The sequence below is a fragment of the Dama dama genome, chromosome 4, assembly GCF_033118175.1.
Source record: "Dama dama isolate Ldn47 chromosome 4, ASM3311817v1, whole genome shotgun sequence".
NCBI classification, from domain to species: domain Eukaryota; kingdom Metazoa; phylum Chordata; class Mammalia; order Artiodactyla; family Cervidae; genus Dama; species Dama dama.
The window spans coordinates 71,891,867-71,912,249 of record NC_083684.1 but is presented as its reverse complement, the minus strand read 5'-3'; the positions used below and the strand labels follow the sequence as shown (position 1 = coordinate 71,912,249).

At 42.6% G+C, this 20,383-nt stretch overlaps 1 protein-coding gene across 1 annotated transcript; it reads right to left on the bottom strand.

Moving 5' to 3' along the window:
• Positions 1–3,295: 3,295 nt before the first annotated feature.
• Positions 3,296–9,683, bottom strand: LOC133054995 (zinc finger protein 154-like). Its single transcript, XM_061140446.1, has 4 exons — positions 9,417–9,683; positions 7,937–8,063; positions 5,019–6,799; positions 3,296–4,239 (listed from the first exon to the last, which is right to left on the bottom strand). The coding sequence occupies exons 1-3, from the start codon at positions 9,447–9,449 to the stop codon at positions 5,466–5,468; spliced, it is 1,494 nt and encodes a 497-aa protein (XP_060996429.1). The 5' UTR covers positions 9,450–9,683; the 3' UTR covers positions 3,296–4,239; positions 5,019–5,465.
• Positions 9,684–20,383: the final 10,700 nt, after the last annotated feature.

Genomic DNA, 20,383 nt, shown 5'->3' with positions numbered 1-20,383 from the left:
ATATGGAATTATGAGACCAGAAATTTTAAACAATTAGTATGTTTAGTGCTCTTCTGGATAAAGTAGATGAACAGACATGCAATATTAACTGCGATGGAAATTCTACCATAGAGCCAAGAAGAAATGGTACAGATAAACAATTCTGTAACAAAAGTAAAGAATGCTTTCAATAAGCTTATTTGTAGACTGGATATAGTGAAGAAAAGATTCTGACTTGAGGGTATCTCAATAGAAACCACCAAAACTGGGGGTGGGACAAAACAGAATACTCAACTGTAGGACAACTGCAAAAGCTGTAAATTATGAGTAATAGGAATATAAAAAGATAAAGCAACAGAGAAAACTGAATCAGTAATTATTAACTTCCTAAAACAGAATACAACATACTAAAATGGGTTCACTGGTGTATTCCAGTAAATGTTTAAGGAAGAAATTATGCAAATTCTCTTTCAGAGAACAGAAACAGAAGGAATAATTCCTAACTCATTCTCAGAGACTAACCTTGCCATAACACCCAAACAAAAGATACCAGAAGAAAATTTCAGACCATGAGCATTGATGCAAAAATTCTTCACAATGAGTACCATTGCACATCTATTAAACTCCAAACTATATATACACTGAAACACCAAATGCTGCTGACGATGTGGAACAACAGGAACTCATTCATTCACTGCTGGTAAAAACAGTATGGCCACCTTGGAAGAAATATTGGCAGCTTCTTAGGAAACTAACATACTCTTACCAGCAATAGGACACCTTGGTATCTACCCAAAGGACTCTAAAACTTATGTTCACACAAAAACCTGTACATAATTGTTTATAGTAGCTTTATTCATAATTGCAAAAATCTGGAAGCAACCAAGATGTCTCCTTCAATAGGTGAATGGATAAATGGTGGTATATCCAGACAATGGAACATCATTCAGTTTTAAAAAGAAACGCACTATCAAGCCACGATGGAGGAACCTTTTTGATTTGTTTTACAGAGGAAACTTAAAATGCATGTTAGTAAGTAAAAACAGCCATCTGAAAAAGCCATATACTGTATGATTCCAACTATATGGCATTCTGGGAAAGGCTAAACTATGGAGATGTAATAAAAGATCACTGGTTCCCAGGCAATGTGGGGAGGGATGAATACACAGAATAGAGGAATTTTAGGGTAGTGAAACTACTCTATGTGATCCTATAGTGATGCACTGGTTATTGTTTAGAAACTAAGTTGTGTCCAATCCTTTGCAACCCCATGCCCTACCAGGCGCCTCTGTCCATGAAATTTCCCAGGCAAGAATACTGATAGAGTGGGTTGCCATTTCCTCCTCTAGGTGATCTTCCCAACCCATGGATTGAACCCGTGTCTCCCGTATTGGCAGGCAGATTCTTTACTACTAAGCCACCAATTATAAATTTGTTCAAATATATTCAAACTCAGAATATACATCACCCACAGTAAACCCTCATATGAACTATATAAACACTGCGTGACAAAAATGAATCAGTGTAGGTTCCTCAATTATAACAGGACCACTCTGGTGGGGGATGTTGGTAATGGAGGTGATGCATGTGCAGCAGCAGGACACTTTCCTCTTAATTTTGTTATGAACCTAAACTGCTGTAAAAAATAAAAACTTTAAATAAAAAAGTTAAAACTGTGACTATGAAAAAACACAAAACACTGGACCAAGGGGTTACTAAGCCTGGGTTTAATTCCAAGTCTGCTACTAACGAGCTCTCCAAGTCACTCACTTCTCCTTTCTGGGCCCTAATTTACTTATCTGCTTAAGAAGGAAAGTGGGAATCATGATATCTAAGGCTTTTTCCTGTTCTCATTTTTTATGTTAATGCTATTTTTTCTACTTTAAAGTTACAAATGACCTTGAAATCTATGTAGGATTTTGTGTATCAGATAAAATAAAATGGAATAATATGGCCACATAAATATGAAAAATGATAGCTATTAAAATAAAAACAAGATCAGGAAGTGACAAGTTTGCTTATGTTTAAAATATCCATTTTGACATTTACATTCAGAGTTTCAAAACTCAGTTTCCTCCTGGCCTTTTAAATTTATCCTTCTCACCACACAAAGTTAACAGCACATACTCTACCCTTTGTAATGGCTGCTTTCACCTATGTCCAAAATTAGAAGACCACTAGGAAGTAACGTCTGTCATTATTTATCCTACACTACACAGCTTGCAGAATCTTAGTTCCCCAACCAGGGATCAAACCCAGGCCCTCTGCGGTGGAAGCATGGAGTCCTAACCACTGGATTGCCAGGGAATTCCCTATTTATCTTTTTATGGTTGTTCTTATTTTATCTATCCCTATGCACTTAGTGGTTTATTTTATTTATAATCACAGACACCATGTCATTTCACACATAACCTCTTCAGGAGGTATTTCTAAAATGTAAAGATCCTTATATAATTCCAATAATTTTGTTACATAAAATCAAAATATTTAAAATTTTAAGTGCTGAATTGTGTCAGTTGCATTCATTACTTAATGTAGACTGACTGCAGTCTGGATATAAAATTTATCTTAGGCAATAAGTAGGTATGTCTTGCAAGTTTTTTAACCTCTATGTACCACTCACCTTTTTTAAAAAAAATGCCGTGCTGAGAACTTTGGCCATAAACTGTTGTATTCAAGGTAAACTGATTAGTTCAGTTACTCTTAGTGGGCAGTGGGTAGGGTAAGTTCTCCTAGAGTAGAAGTATCTATTGGAATTTCCTTGGAGGCTTTCTTTTGGCCAGGCCATGCAGCTTGTGGGAATCTTAGTTCCCCAACCAGGATTGAACACATACCCCGAGCAGTGGAAGTGCCGAGTCTTAGCCACTGGATAGCTAGGGAAATCCCCCACTTACCATTTTCTTTTAATCATATTATTCACTTGCCATTTGTTCATTAGAATTTGCCATGATCCAGATTTGGCTTATTGAGTCTTTTGAACTGTTTAATATGTTGACCCTTCTTCTGTATCTCCTATACACCAACTATGCTCAACATTATGAAATATAAGGGAAATTAAACTAAAACCACAGTGCTCTAATGCTATATACATTTAATCAAAGAGTCAAATTTTTAAAAGCAAATCATATTCACTTTAGCGAGGATATAAGAGAACTGGAACTCACACTGCAGGCAGGAATACAAAAGGGAGCAATCATTTTAAAAGACAATTTGGTGTTTCTGGAAAAGTTATATATTCACCTACACTCTTATTCAGGTATTGCATTTTGAGGTATCAGCATGAGAGAAAGGAAACGATTCAATATGAAGAACTATATCCAATTTCTATATGGCTTTTATTTGTAACAGCCAAAACTAGAAATAATATCCATAAACAGATGAATAAATAAATTGTGGTACAGTGATAGAACATAATTCTCAATAATATAAAAGAACTACTCATATAAGCACCACTGATGAATTGCAAAATAAACATGTCATAGAAGGGTACCGAAAGGAAAAAAAAAAGACTAAACACTTCATGATTTCAATTATATAAAGTTCTAGAAAATGCAAACTAATCTGTTATAATGAAAAGCAAATTAATGGCTGTTTGGAGGACAAAGAGATTCAAGGTAAGTATGAGGTGACAGAAACTATCATGATTGTTTGATGGTTTCATGGACTTACATAAATGTAAAAAATCACCAAATTGTATAGTTTAAATAGAGACAGGATTGCCTCATTTAGAACATCAGGTTTGGCAACCATACTGACTCAATGGACAGGTTCAGTACTTGCCTCAGTGGCAGCAAAAACAGGTGAGCAATTTTTGAAGTGGAAACTTCATTCAACATGGATACTGGATGGGTCACAAATCTCACAGAGCTGACTAAGGAGCTCTCTCCTCTCTATCCTTGTTCTAAGGCACAACAATGGCCTTAGGTGAACAGCCCAGAAAGGCCAGAGGAATCCACAAAACCTTTATATTATTTTCCTTGACAAGGCCCTAAGTTATACAGATAGAAGGTTTTGGAAGTCCTGAGAATTTCCATACCTGCTTATCCCCCAAAGCCATAGTGACTAAACATTTTGAGTGACCTTTTGAAAGAGGCACATTCTAATCAGTATGCTGCAGTCTCCTTCACTAATCCAGTGTTTCTATAATCTTAAAATCAGTGATGTTACTCTACAGAATTCAGGACATCAAGGCACAGGGCTCCACTGCAGAACTTGGGGAACAGATTTCCTTCAACAGTGCTGAGCAAGATGCAGTATCGCCTGTGAACAAGAGAACAAATTTATGTTGCTCTCAGAAGCACTGAGAGTAGTCACAGCAATCAGAAACAGCCCCTTCCTCAGTTTGAACTCTGAACCTGAAAAATAGCATGGCATACAATTTATAAATTAGGACCACAAAGCCCTACAATTTTTTGTTGAAGGCTTTGAGCAGCAATACAACCTAGGCCACAATTGGAGAGGCATATTCTGCCATCATACCGTCTCCACTGAGGCACACAATTTGGGATCCTCACCAGAGCATTTCATTTCTTCAGGCTAGCAAACCCAATTAACAACAAACCACCCCATACAGTGAAGGAACTGCTAAGATAAATGGTGGCTTAAACAGTAAGACCTTTACTATTCTACAAACAAGAGCAAGGGGAGGCTGACTTTCCCGGTTTGATGTCTTGGAGGCTGGAAAATCCCATCACTAGAGTCTAATGAAACCAACAATATCCCTGAAAAGTGTAGCCCATCTTTTCAAATCACCAGCAGAGTCCTTTAGGCCAAAACTGGGTAAGGTCCATGTCTTAACTCATGAAGGAGGGAAAAAAACTGGCAAAGACTTAAGTGCTCAAGCTGCTCATGAATCATCCCACAAATGGGTCAGCACTGGGCTTTCCTTCCCTGAACACACTAGGCTGGGTGAATGCTGCACACAATAGAAATCTGCCTGGTGGTTAGGGGTGATATGATTTCTGCTACAGAACTGGCAGTGACATCAATCTGGCACGGGTTCTGGACAGGTTAAAAACTGCAACACAGTTCCCACATACCTGAAATTAAGTGGATGTTTGGATGAATGAGGTTCAAAACAGGCAAATGGCATCTTCATAAGGGCTCTCCTCCAGTGTTGTTGCACTCAACAAAGAAATCATATATACCTGCACATTGAAGGTAGTGCTCCCATTTGAAATTTGTGGTATCCAGTGAGATACGTTCTTCAGCTGAAGGCTTTCTCACATTTGCTGAACTTATAAGGCCTTTCTCCACTGAATTCTCTGGAGCATACTGAAGCTAGACTTAAGCTACACGATTTTCCATGTCTGCCATACTCACAAGGCGTTCATCCAATGTGACATTATTCTGTTTTAGGAGCCTAAAGATTAATTTCCCACATGCAAATACGCACAAAGCGTTTCTCCGATGTAAACACTGTAGTGGTCACTGAAGCTGGACTTATGGGTAAAAGATTTCCCAAACTCACTGCACTTATCGGGCCTTTAACAAGTGTGAACTCTTCGGTGTTTAATAAGGCTAGAGCGATGGCTAAAAGATTTCCCACATTCACTACACTCATAAGGCCTTTCTCCAGTATGAATTCTCCTGTGTTTAATGAGGCTGGAGTTTTGAGTAAAAGATTTCCCACATTCGCTGCACTCATAAGGCCTTGATCCCGTGTGAACTCTCTGGTGTTTTAAGAGACTGGAGCTGTAAGTAAAGAATTTCCCACATTCACTGCACTCATAAGGCCTCTCTCCAGTGTGAACTCTCCGATGCTGCAGAAGTGCAGAGCTTTGGCTAAAAGATTTCCCACATTCGCTGCACTTGTAAGGCCTTTCTCCACTATGAACTCTACGGTGTTCAATGAGGCTAGAGTTTTGGGTAAAGGATTTTCCACATTCATTGCACTCATAGGGCCTTGATCCAGAGTGAACTCTCTGGTGTTTTATGAGACTGGAATGGTAGGTAAAGAATTTTCCACATTCACTGCACTCATAAGGCCTTTCTCCAGTGTGAACACTCCGGTGTTGAAGGAGTGCAGAGCTTTCGCTAAAGGATTTCCCACATTCACTACACTCATACGGCCTTTCTCCAGTATGAATTCTCCGATGTTTAATGAGGTTGGATTTGTTGCTAAATAATTTTCCACATTCATCACACTCGTGAGGTCTTGCTCCAGTGTGAACTCTCCGATGCTGAATGAGGCTAGAGCTCTGTCTAAAGGATTTCCCACATTCCCCACACTCATAAGGCTTTTCTCCTGTATGAACTCTCCAATGGTCATTGAGGCTGTAGCTTTTGCTAAAAGATTTCCCACATTCACTGCACGTGTAGCATTTTTCTCTAATGGGGACTCTCTGGTGCTGAGAAAGTATATGTCTGCAACTGAAGTCTTCAGTGCATTCTCCAGGGCTGTAACGAGTTTTCCCCCTATGAAAGGCTGCTCCACACTCAGTTCTCCTATTTGACTTATCCCTGGTCTGTGTGGACTCCCCACAGGAAACTGACTTCTCCAACACAAAAAATCTGCAGTTGTTCATAAATGAGGCTTTGCCCATCTTGCTTTTGAGGCATTTCTCTCCAATGTGCTGCTTGCGGTGCTGATGTTTTACACTGAAATACAAGTGTTTCTCCCATGCCCCAATATCATACAGTTTCTGCTTCTGATGCTCAGTCAAGTGCAAAATGTCTCCCAAGTCCAGGTCACATAGCTCACAAAAATGGGCCTTCTGGGAGAACATGCCTGCTTTGGGAATCCTGACCTGTGACAGTCCACGTACAGAAATGTTCTGTTCAGAAGGTGCCTCTTCATCCTCTGCTCCATGCCAACAACCTGAAAACAAGTAATGCTGGTGAAGTGCACACTGACTTTGGTGGGAGGCGGTAACTGCTACACAAGTTCAGTGTAATAAACCCAAGAACCTCTCCATGCGATTGTTTGCAGGAACAAAGAGTTGGTTCTGGTTGAGGATGGGGCTGCTTAGCACTACTGGGCTATCAAGATCAGAGAATGGGAGAGACCTTATGAGGTGAAGGGCACAACCATGTGGTGAACACACAGCAGAGAGACAGGGTCTGCAATTCATTCCTCAACAACCAACTTTCAAAAGGAACTTGTCTTTTGGTGACACATGAACACTGTATAAAAAGGCTGTGTCACATACACACACTCAAAAGAATAAAAATTAAATAATAATTTTAAAAAAGCTGTGTCAAGACCCAAGAAAATACAACTGTATAGGGCACCTGGTGTTGCAGGACTATTTAAGAATGTGTGCACACCTCATGAAACAATACACAGAGGCCAATATGGAAAGCACTGTAGATGCAGTGGTAAGAAAAACAGGTGAGAGAGAAGTCCAGAAATGTGAGGTTAACCACAGGCTGGAAGTAACAGTATAAGTGACAAAAGAAGTCATGAATCAGCAAAGTATCAAGAAAGGGGAAGAAGGAAAGACACAAATGAAGTGTGGCCACTGGAATCAAAACTCTAGTCAAACACAATAGGTTTCTGTTGCAGTTTGAATACAGCACTGTCATCATGTCTCTTATGTGCTACGATGTAGGGCCAGGCTCCATCTGAGCCATCTTGCTTGATTCATATACATCCTGTGAAACTCTGTGGGCTCTTCAACCCGATTCCACCCTCTCAATGATCAAATAGATGGCATTCTGATGACACAAGAACCAAGGAATTCAAAATCTATGATAAACCATAATGGAAAAGAATAATGAAAAGAATTTAAAAAAATAATAATAATAAGAGTGCAAGTCGACAGGAAGGCTAGTGTTGGATATGCTAAAGGAAGGAGAACACAGTGCACAAATCTCAGCCCAACCAACCACAGCACCAACCCAGGGAACTGGGGAAGGAAGCAGTGTCCAGGGTCCTGATGTGAGGACAGAATGCTCCTGGGAAAAAAAAGGGCAGAGACAGTTCAAGGAACAGAGATGAGTTTGACAGTCTTACCCAAGGAGATTACAAGTGACAAGTTTTCCAGCATCACGCTGTGGTACAGGCATCTCTGAGCATCATCAAGGAGACCCCATTCCTCCCAGGAGAAGTACACAGCCACATCCTCAAAGGTCACACTGACCTGGCAAGATGGGGACAGATGAAATCATAAATAGCCCCCTTCTCAAGAACTATCCACTCCCTCCCACCCCCCACTGCCCGCCCCCCCCACATACATCCACCCCGTGCCCATCTTCCTCCCAAACTCTCCAATTCAGAGAAGAAATCAGGCCCTGGCACCACTAAGGCCACCGTCTTCAAATGGTCCCACTTATCACTGGAACCAGTCATCTACAGGAAGAGGTGGGTAGATAGGTATCAAAGTTGTTGACCTGGCATAGAGGGATCCACAAACTCGTGCCTGAATATTCCACTTATGTGGCCCAGGTCACATAAGTCCCAATTCCAGGACCCTGGTGTCATCAAGGATATTCCCTTTTCAGGTATGCATAATCTATGAGATTGGATCAAACAGCAACATGACTATAATCACCACCTCCTCACTGTCCCACACCCAAGAATTCTAGACTTGTGTATTTAGCTGCTCAGTTAATGCCACCACCTAATGCTCTCAGAAACATCTCGGAAGTTTCTAATATCTCTGGAGAATATTACTCCTGTTACCAACTTCCTCATCAGAGCTCCCATTACCATACCTGCTCAAAACAAAACAATGCGCAAGAAGTATACCTGAATCCTGTTTTACTCCCTCATCCTTCACATCAGAAAATACAACGTGGGACTTCTCTGGTGGTCCACAGGCTAAGACTCCAAGCTCCCAATGCAGTGGACCGGGGGTAAAATCCCTGGTCAGGAAACTAGATCCCACAAGTCACAACTAAGAGTCTGCACGCTGCAACTAAAGATTCCTCGTGCCACAACTAAAATCCTGCACGCACAACGAAGACTCAAGACCTTTCATACCTGTTTATGATGGCTGTCAGAAACAAAAGTCCCTTCATATAACCCTGGCCGTGGGGTTTCTCCAAGGCTTCCAGATCCCAAACTGGGGACAAGGCAGCAAAAGATCTCAAGAAACCACAATCCAGAGAACATGTGGCTGGCGGTCAGCGCCAATGAGGAAATGGGACACCCTCCCAACAGCACTTGGCGTGCTGGCTCCAAAAAAAGTGCCTCTGTAGCCGTAGGAAATGTGGAAATCGCCAACTCTTGAGGGATGAGTCTATGGCGGGGTTCGATGGGCTCAGGCCTCCCGATACCCCTGCTTGGCCCTGAAGACTGGGACGCTGGTACCCATTCAGTCTCGGTGCCGCAGCGCTCGGTTCGCCCTTTTAACAGGTGTCCCTCTGCCTGTCACCCTCTCCCACGCGCCATCACACTATCAGAAACAGGGTCCCACCCACGACCGCCTCACGTCCTAGACCCTAGGTTTTTAATATCTGGTGGGGTCAGGGCTCGGAGGACCAGCGTTTACCTGAAGCGGGTTCTTCGCCGCTGCCGCTGCCATCGGACTCTGGGGGGCGGAGCGGGGCCAGGACAGGAGAGAGTAGACGGGCGCGGCGGTCCCGATCCGAGGCCTGGGATGGGGCACCCCGGGCGGCGGCGTCGAGCCTGAGACCCGCCTCTGTGCAGCGGGGACAGAAACTCTCTCTCGGACTTCTTCAATTCCGTCACCTCAGGATTGGCCCAGAATTCCCCAACCTTTCACACCGGTTAAACAAAACCGCGAACAGCTAACATGGCCCCCAAGCGGAGGAAGCAGGAAGTTCCTCCCTCACGTTACGCGGCCTCCTCTTTCTAAGCTCTCATTGGGTAGCATTGCTGCCGCTCGACTCTGAGCATTGTGGGTAATGTAGTCCCCATAGATTCCCCAGAGAGCGGGGACTGGGCTTCTTGCAAAGGTGGCCAGGAGGGGAGTTTGGGAAGTGGCACATACAGGTGAGCTTCGCCCCATGTTTAAAGGGATCATGATTGCATTTCTGCCAAGTGCTCTCTGCAGCTGATCACCCAAGTGTTTGGAGACATGTTTCAGACTCGGTGAAGCTAAGCATGCTCCCAGAGGCCAAAAATACTGTTTTTTGGCGTCAACCAACCCCCGTCACGGAAAAGGCAATGGCACCCAACTCCAGTTACCCTTGCCTGGAAAATCCCATGGACGGAGGAGCCTGGTAGGCTGCAGTCCATCGGGGTCGCTGAGTCAGACATGACTGAGCGACTTCACTTTCACTTTTCACTTTCCTGCATTGGAGAAGGAAATGGCAACCCACTCCAGGGTTCTTGCCTGGAGAATCCCAGGGATGGCGGAGCCTGGTGGGCTGCCGTTTATGGGGTCACAGAGTCGGACACGACTGACGCAACTTAGCATTAGCAACCCACGTCAAGGCTACAGATAAAAAAGATTATTTGTAGAGTCTTTCAAACATAAAACATGCCCACTGTTAGCATGAGCTAATAAACTTTATCTTATTTCAATTCAAATGCATTGACCCCAAAGCATAAAGTCAGTTTCCAGTGTATGTACATTTGGTGAGGGACAAAATACTCCAGATTACCTTCTGTTCTGTCATGGGAGGAGAAGCGGGTGACAGAGGATAAGATGGTTGGATGGCATCACCAACTCGATGGACATGAGTTTGAGCAAACTCTGGGAGATAGTGAAGGACAGGGAAGCCTGGCATGCTGCAGTTCATGGGGTCGCAAAGAGTCAGGCAGGACTTAGTGACTGAACAAAAACAGCAACAAACTTCAGATTATGGTGGTAAAACTATTAGGGGGGCAGACAGGGGGTGGTGGAGACGGTGCACTAGGTTTTTTGTATGAGTGCCTGGTTTGGGGCTTTACAAACACACTGAGGCAGGTAAGTGGCCTCAAAAGGAATGTGTCAGGGACAGGATAGTCTGGCAGATGGCTAGGCTTCCAAGGGGAGAATAGGCATTAGATGGATGTGTGAATGCAGAAACAAAAGATTCTTGAAGATGTCACTCAGACTGGGGCTGGTGCTTATTCACCATTTCAAGCACTTATCTGTGAGTACTTAGGATCTGGGGTGCTTCTTTCAGCCTGGAGACTAAAGTCTAGGGCAAACCTGGTTATTATGAGAGTCATGAGGGCTGGAGTGTTCCATTAAATGGGATTGAACTTTCAATGTGGGTTGGGTGAACAGAAGAAAGTTGTGATGGCTGAGAGTACAGCCCAGGAGTGGAGAGGGTCACATGTGTCTTAGACCAGATGTGTTCTGAATGGCAAATTCTGAGGCAAGGAACTGCCCTATGGAGGACTCCATAGAAAGATTTGGGGCTGCTGCAGCTCAGGGAATCATGAGACATCCCTGGAACTATTCAATCATGTCTGAATTGGCAAAGCGTACTCAGGGTGTTTTTGCCAGGTTGTGGTATAAGGCCTAAAATTAAGGCTGGTACTACAGTGCTGTGTTGTAAAACCATGAGGACCTCAAATGGCTTGAGTGCTGGTTCTCCTCACTCTGCTCTTGCACACAAGGTCTCCTAACCCAACAGTCTTCTTTCTCATGAGGATTAAGTGGAGTTCCTGCTCATCCCTTCTCAGTTCAGTTCAGTTCAGTCACTCAGTCGTGTCCAACTCTTTGCAACCCCATGAATCGCAGCACGCTAGGCCTCCCTGTCCATCACCAACTCCCGGAGTTTACTCAAATCCATGTCCATTGAGTCGGTGATGCCATCCAGCCATCTCATCCTCTGTCGTCCCCTTCTCCTCCTGCCCCCGATCCCTCCCAGCATCAGGGTCTTTTCCAATGAGTCAACTCTTTGCTTGAGGTGGCCAAAGTACTGGAGTTTCAGCTTCAGCATCAGTCCTTCCAATGAACACCCAGGACTGATTTCCTTTAGGATGGACTGGTTGGATCTCCTTGCAGTCCAAGGGACTCTCAAGAGTCTTCTCCAACACCATAGTTCAAAAGCATCAATTTTTCAGTGCTCAGCTTTCTTCACAGTCCAACTCATCCCTTCTCAGGCAGTTTCAATTCCCTGTCTTCCCTGGAGATACTCAGGTAGGCCAACAGCACCCTCCCATGGAATCAGGAGACATCCCTTCCTACCGACATTAAGGAAGCTGATCTCACACTCTTCTGAGAGCGCAACTCTGATGTGGCCATGTGTGTGTGTGGTTTCCTCCACACTTGTTCATCACCAGAGAGTTCTCGCCAGAGAAAGATGTCACATGTGCAGTGAATGTGGGAGATCATTTAGCCAAAGTTCAAGCCTCATTAGACACTGGCAAAAAAGTGTTAAGAGTACAACCAACATGGGTGACCTTTTAGCCAAAGCTACAGCCTCAGTAACCACTGGAAAGTTCACACTGGAGAAGAACCTTATGAGTGTGGGGAATATGAGAAATTGTTTAGACAAAGATCCAACCTCATGAAACACCAGAGTTCACACTGGAGAAAAAGCCTTTTAAGTGCAGTGAATGTGGGAAATCTTTTAGCCAAACAGCAGCTTTGTTCTATATTGGAAAACTATACTGAAGAAACGTATGGGGGAATTGTTAAGTCAAAGATCCAACCTCCTGAAACACCAGAGGATTCACACAAGAGAAAGGTCCTAAGAATGCAGTGAATGTGGAAAATCCTTTAGGGGAAGCTTCAGTGACTGTAAGAGTTCACACTGGAGAAAGACCTAAGTGTGACCAGTGTGAGAAATCCTTCAGCCAAAGCTCTAACCTCACTTGAGACCAGAGAGTTCACACTGGAATGGGCCTTATGAGTGTGTTAAATGTGAGGAAGCCATAAGCCAAAGGACTTAACCTGCTTGCTTACAAAACTCACACAGGAGAATCAACTCAGATGTGCAGAAAATGTTGTATTTCCTCCTTCAGTAAAATAACACTCAAGGACATGCCTCTTGAAGGCATCATCTGCCTGAACTGAACCTCCTACATCAACATAAATTCAGGGATGTGGGAGGTGCATAACACACCTTAACCTACCCAGCCCTTTTTTTTGGCCACACCATGGGGCCATTGGGATCTCAGTTCCCCAACCAGGGATCGAATATCTTCCCCCTGCTGTGGAAGTGTGGGGTCTGACTGCTGAGCCCCCAGGGAAGTCCCAGTTAACCTACCCAGTACCCTTGCCAGCTTTCTGTGGTATCAGCTCTGTAGAGATACAGAAGGCACTGAATCTCTACCACCCCACAGGTGCCAAGACTGTGCATCGCTCGCCCACCCCAGTATGTTGGGAATGGGAAATGGCAGTGTTCCCCCATTCCCTTGGGGACTTCCTGAGAGGCTGGAATACCCTCTTTTCTGATTAGTTGGGGCAGGGACTTGACACAGCTATGATCCAAAGGACTCCATTTGAGTTCTGCTGGTGACCTGAAAAGATGGAGTACCTTTTGGGGGGATATTGTTGGTTTCACATGACTCTCATGTTGGCATTTCCAGCCTCCAAAGCACTGACCCAGGAGCAGCCTGCCTCCAGTGTTCTGGTTTTCTGTTGTAACAAAGGCCATATGGTTTCAGTCAGCTTTAATCTTGAGTGTTCTATTCACTTTATGGGGTAGTTTGAAAACAAGTAGATTCTGCCCAAATACATGAAACAGATTTCATGGGATGCCGACCCTTGTGTACCTCATGGGGGTGGTGGGAGGTGGAATGGTAGCAGTTCTCTTGGCAGTTTGGGCTTGCTTTGCCTTGCTTTGAGTCAGAATGCTAGAATTTTTTGTGACAGAGTATATCCTAAGGGGAAGAGTGTGACAACCTCAAATACTTCTGGAAACAGCATAAAATTGTCTGTTCTTCACAGGAGATACTGCTCAGCAGTGGTGAGGGAAGTCTGTTCCCCGGGTCCTGGAGGGGAGCCATGTGCCCTGATGGCCACAATTCTGTATGTCTGGGAGTGTGTGTCACTGGTTGAAAGATTACAGGGGGACTGATAATCTTTCCAGGAGCAGAGAGCACAGGAGACTACAGCAGATTGGTTGGAATGTTCCTCTTTTAAAAGGGCATCCACAGTGCTCCAGGTGCCACGGCTGTGAAGGATGAGGAGCTGCACAAATTCTCAGGACCTTCAGAACTGTGTGTCTTGTGTAGCTGAGGGCCTCATCAGAAAATATCTGATGGTCTTAGGGATTCCTGTAGCTTCTCTGGGCTGTACACCCTAAGGCCATTGCTGCTCAGACAGGAAAACAAGAAGATGATGGAAGATCTCTTAGTCCAATGACATGGTTTTTGTGACCCAGCCTGCATTCCTTCCTACTGACTCAATTGTAAATGGTCTTCACTGCTCACCAGTGTTTGCTACTATTGAGGCAAGGTGCTGATCCCAGGGCATTACAAGGGATATGGTGGTGTCAGCAGAGGTTTGCTAAGCTTTATTTTTCTAAAACAGTAAGAATTTTTGTTTGTTAAAGCTTTTTAGGTATAGTTAATAGACAATAGTGTCCATATTTGAACTGTACCATTTGATAAATTTTGACATTCATGTAAACCCATGAAACCATCAAACAATCATGATAATTAACCTATACATTACACAATATTTACCTCATGTCTTTTAATAATCTCTGCCCTCCGTGGCCTTACAGGCAAACACTGATTTACTTTATAATAAAATATTCTGCATTTTCTATAACTTATGAGTGGAATTATATAAAGTGGTTAGTCTTTTTTCCCCTTGGCGTCCTCCTCATGCAGTGTGTTTATTTTGAGATTCATCAATGGTTCTGATGTGGGTAGTTCATTTTTTATGTTGTTGAGGAGTATGATACTCTGCGTATACCACTATTTGTTTATTCTTTCATTTGTTTTTGGATATATGAATAGTTCCTGGTTTTTAGCTCTATCAAACAAAATTGCTATAGACATCTCAGTACAATTCTTCAATATGGATATATTTCATTTCTCTTGTCTAATACCTTAGAGTGTGATACCTGAGTTACAGGATAATAAATTTATAACTTTTCAAGAAACATCAAACTGTGAACTAAAAGTTGTTTCCTTTTGTATTTCTGTCAGCAGTGAGAGACTGGTTCTTCCATATCTTTACCAACAGTTGGGTATGGCTGGACTTTTAAAGTTTTGGCCCTTTTAATAAATGTGTATAACAATATCTCACTGTAGTTTTAGTCCCACTTCCCTGATGTTTCATGATGTTAAGCATTTTTCTTTTGCTCATTTGCCACCTTTATGTCTATTAAAATGTTCATATACTTTGCCTGTGTTTGCTATTTTTGTTTTCATTAGCCAGTAAGAAGATAGTGAAACAATAAAGACTTATGTTGAAACTCTGTTCATTCTTCTTTACTAAGGAGTAATTGTTTTTACTATTCTGGAATACTGGAAGATATCTCCCCCAACTTTTTTTTGGTACAATGACCTCATATAACTTACAGCTAATTTTTAACTTTTATCTGAATTTTTAATATATTCTCCATTACTTTAAGTCAAAATATTCAACAATAAAATAAATAAAGGGAAGTTCTCTGGTGGCCCATGGTTAGGACTCTGGGCTTTCACTATTGTGACTCAGGATCAATCCCTGGTCAGGGAATTGGGATCCTGCAAGCTGCCCAGAAAAAAACCCAAACAACAACAAACAGAACAGAACCCAAACCCAAACAAAAAATAATCCCAAAACAGTGAGTCAAGCCACGATTTGTAATGTTGCCAGTTTCTCAGGTGTCCCTATGAAAAGAAGCATGGGGGCAGTTATGGACTTCAGTGTATGCCCCAAAATTCACATGTTGAAGTCTTAACATCCAGTACCTCAGAATATCTTTGTACGAGGAAGTGGAGTCTTTAAAAAGGTTAAATAAAACCACTAGGGTGGACCCTAATCCAATGTGACTGGTGTCCATAAAAAAAAGATGAGGAAGGTAGGACAGACACACAGAGGGAAGACCATGTGAAGACACAGGGAGAAGATTGCCATCTACAAGCCAAGGAGCGCCATCTCAGAGGAATCGATGCTGTTAACTCCTTGATCTCAGACTTCTAGCCTCCATATCTGTGAGAAAATAAATTCCTGTTTAAGCTTCCCAGTTTCAGGCACTTTGTTATGGCAACTTCTGCAAACTATTGGAGGGGCCATCAGCATCCAGGAAGGAGAGGGTCTGAGGCACCCTGGGGAGTAGGGAGGCTGAGGACACTCAGAGGAGCCAGAGGGAACTGGGAGGGGCTCCCCTGGGGTGGAAAGAGGCCCGGATGGAAGGTGGGGACCCTGGGTTAGACTCCCTGAGATGCTGGGCTGTAGGCTTGATTCTGGGATCCCCACCCCTCATGGGGGCGCGGGGACCACAACAAAAGACTCTCCCTGTAAGTCCCGGCCCCCGTAGGAAGTGGGGAGAGGGAGCAGACCTGCCTTGGGAGCTGCTGGACGATGTTTAAAAGCTCCTGGGGTGGGGCGGGGAGTGGGGGGAGTGGGGGCAAGTGGAGCAGTGAAACTCCAGGGAGTTACTCACTGGGGTCACAGTTCAAAACTAAAGAAGAGATTCAGAGTTTCATACAATTGAAAGGCTACTCGAATTGGGGACCTCAAACAGGATTTGCAGAGAGCCTCCAAATGTGGGTTTCCCACGGAGGCACAATCTTGTTCCTTACACTGTCCTGCTCTCTCTGGGAAACATGAATCACATTCCAGATGGTGGCATGAGATCTGGAGTCTCTGCCTGAACCAGGAATGTCCCACGTACTGTATCACTTACCATCATCTACATGAGTGCGTTATAAGGGCTTCCCTGGTGGCTCAGTGGTTCCATCCCTGATCTGGGAAGATCCCATATGGCGCGGAGCAACTGAGCCCCTGAGCCACAACTGTTGAGCCTGCGCTCTAGAGCCCGGGAGCTCCAACGAGAGAAGCCAGCTCAATGAGAAGCCTGTGCACCACAGTGAGAGAGTAGCCCCTGCTCACAGCAACCAGAGGATGAAGAGCCATCACAGCCATAAATAAATAATGAGGGAAAACCGAAAACATTGTAAAATTTAAAAAAAAGAAAAAAGAGTGCACTATGCAAATGTCCCTGGCTCTGCAATGTGAAGAGACAACATGCTGTTTCCAGAGGGCACCTGGCCGAGCAGAGAGAAAACAGAAACAGTCTGAAACTGCACTACAAAGATTGTTTCATAACTATAACAAAACCTGAACAACTTTAACCTTGAGGAGTACACTAAATAATCAGAGAAACAGATATGGTATGACTGACATTCAGGATCTTATCCTGAACTCAGTGAGAAACATTTCCTCATCATTTGCCAGAAATAAATCCACAGAAAGATTCTGAGTATAGGAACACACTCCAGATGGCACATCATTGTCCTATGTTCATTTTCGTGGACGTTTACAAGGTCAGTACACACATCTAAAAAATGATCTGTGACCAGACTATGGATCAGGGAGCTAGTGAGTAAATACACAGTACAAAGCAAGAGAGAGTGACCAAATGGACACATTAGAATGGAAGAAGAGAGAGAACTGTGTTTGAAACCACAGATAATGAAAGAGAAATGGAAGTGACATAATTCTCCTAGTGTTACAGATGTGATTTTGAGTATGGAAAACTTACAAGAAGCTTACAAAATAATTTCTTCAAGCTATAGAAAGTGAGAAACAATTCATCGGAAAGAATGGAGGAGAGGGCGGAGCTATGAAGAGAAAGCAAAATCTAAATTCAAGAAAATCCGAATTCAGAGACAGATGGGACAGTAGGAAACATCTTCAACAATGACAATTAAGGCTGACATAACCACAGGTTGGGAATTGAATGGAAGTTCATTTTCTAACAAAATTGTAATGATATAGATTTCAAAAGAGAGGAATCATAATAAAATTCCAATGAAGGTTTGTTTTTCTAAGCTGGTAAGCATAGTCTGTCAGCCCTGACATCAAGAGAGTGGATAGGAGCAGTGTGTGAAAGCAGTGGATTCACGAAGAAAATATTTTCAGAGTAGTGGCAGAAACTACAGCCTGGTACTGCCGTGTTCCATGCTGGGTGTTACTCTCTAAATCTCAGTCCATTTGGGCTATAAGCCTGGCACCACCAACCTCATCAGGATATCTGAGGTTCAATTCCTGTACAGAAGAGATGGCGGGGCTACACGCTAGGGATCTGAATATATGTGACTAGAACCCTCCTGCAACTTCCTTCTACAATCATGAGCTTATGTCCTAAAACTCTTCTTAGAGTCAGAGGACATGAATGATAATTAGTTAACAATCAGTTTTCTCCATTTAGATTTCAGTCTTGATTATTTCAATGGTTCTGCCTACTGTGAAGAGTTAGGAATAAGCAGTGAGATTTCCCCCCCTCACCCCAACACCCCACAATCTAAAGGAGCATGTAGACTGTGAGTGGCTCACATATGACATTGGGTGTCCCTATCACACGTCTGTCCCAACAATCCATGACTGCGGTGGTGTAAGTGCCTCCACTCATCTCACAGGTCCCTGGCATGCTTTACATGCACCAGAGTGTGTGGTCTGTGTTTGCCATGCATCTTCTCTAATGTGGATGTGGTATGCACAAGTCTGGTTCCAGGCAGTGAGAAGCATCAACATTCCATACCTGTTAGGCTGGTGTCCCCAGCCTGTTTATGGAGCACCCTCAAGTTGTGCTGAGGTGTGTATCACACACCTAACCCACTGTGTTCCACAGACGTGTGCTGCAGGTCTTTGAGCTGTGATGCAGTGTCTCCAACTATGGTACCATGCGGCATACGAGGTGGAAGCAGAAGACACACTGTGTTTACTGGTTTGTCATCATCACAAAACTGTCCCTCTGGAAAAGACCTCAGGCAGTATCTACTACACCAATGGGGAAATATGGGGGAAGGGTGAACAGATTAAACAGAACGGAAAGTTGAGATATAACTGACATACATTATATTACTTTCAGGTGTACAATGTGATGATTAAATATTTGTATATGACAGTCATTTTGTGAATTTAGTGAAATCCCACATTTTGACTGGGATTCCAGTAGCAACTGCCCTAACTCTGGTGCATGTATTCATTGGTGAAGCTGAGTTAGTAGAAATTTCAAAAGCCTGTATCCCTTAACATTTAGAATATTTCAAGCATCCTGTATCAAGAGGGATTACCCAGACTGTTTTTGATGATCCTGAAAAGAATTATGAAAAGATAATTACTAGCCTTCAAATTGAAGCTGAAAAGGCTGATTTACAGTTAAAAGAGCTGTAAGTATGAAGACTGTGTACCAAACTATTAAAATTATGAGTTCTTATATTTTTAGAAATGCATGCTGAAGAGGTTATACACTGACATATCTGGGATTATAAAGTAAATGTAACCCGCTAATGTACATGGAGATAAAGAACAATGAGAATGATATATTATGATGAAGACTGGGAAAGTGTTCATGGGGTTTCATAGCAGTCTTTTCTATTTATGGATACATGTGAAAAGAGCCATTACAAAAGGTAGAATATGTGTGTATAATTTTATACACACATAAAGATAAATGGAAAGATAAACAGAAATAGGCAGGATAAAATCTGGTTTCAGGGATGCAAGCATGTATGGAAATATCAAAATATGTGTTTCATTTTTAAAAATTTATTTATTTAAATTGGGTAATTACTTATCAGTATTGTGATGGGTTTTGCCATACATCAATACAAAGTGTACATTTTAAATATGTACAGTTCAAGCTAACCATATATATATATATATATATATATATATATATATATATAGTTGTTCAGTCACTAAGTCATATCCAACTTTGAGACTCCATGGACTGCAGCATGCCAGGGTCCTCTGTCCTCTACTATCTTCTGGATTTTGCTCAAACACGCACACACACACGCCTATTTTGCCATGCCTTGCAGCTTGCAGAATCTTAATTCCCTGAGTAAACACTGAACCCAGGCCTACAGCATGGAATTGCCAAGTCCTAATCACTGCACTGCCAGGGAATTCCCAAAGTTAATTTAAATCAAACTTTTTAAAAAGCAAATATTTAAAACATGACACTTTCTAATCACTTGACACTTTTGTTATTATCTGTTTTTTGAGGTTATTTGTGGCTACTGTATCAGCATGTTGGAAATAATTAATAATGTGCTACTGAAATATCTTACCAACTTCATGTTCAGTGACACCATTTTGGCAGTTTGAAATTGACCATGACAATATAAAAAAAAAAAAGATAAAAAGAAATTGACCATGACATGAATATTTACACCAGGGAAATTAACACAAAGACTACAAACCTAGGACTGATTTAATGTATTACTGAATATTTAGTCTTAAGAATGTAGTGGAGAATGTGTTAATGCTGATTAAATATAAAAGTATATGGTGCATGTGGACTTCAGGTTGTACACAGGGCAAAAAATTGAGGACAAATAGTTTCCTTCCAGTATTCAAAAACAACTGTACCATAAGATAAAGAAGTCACATTGCCAAAGAAAGAGTGGAATTCCAACATGTGTGTTTGTTGCTACACT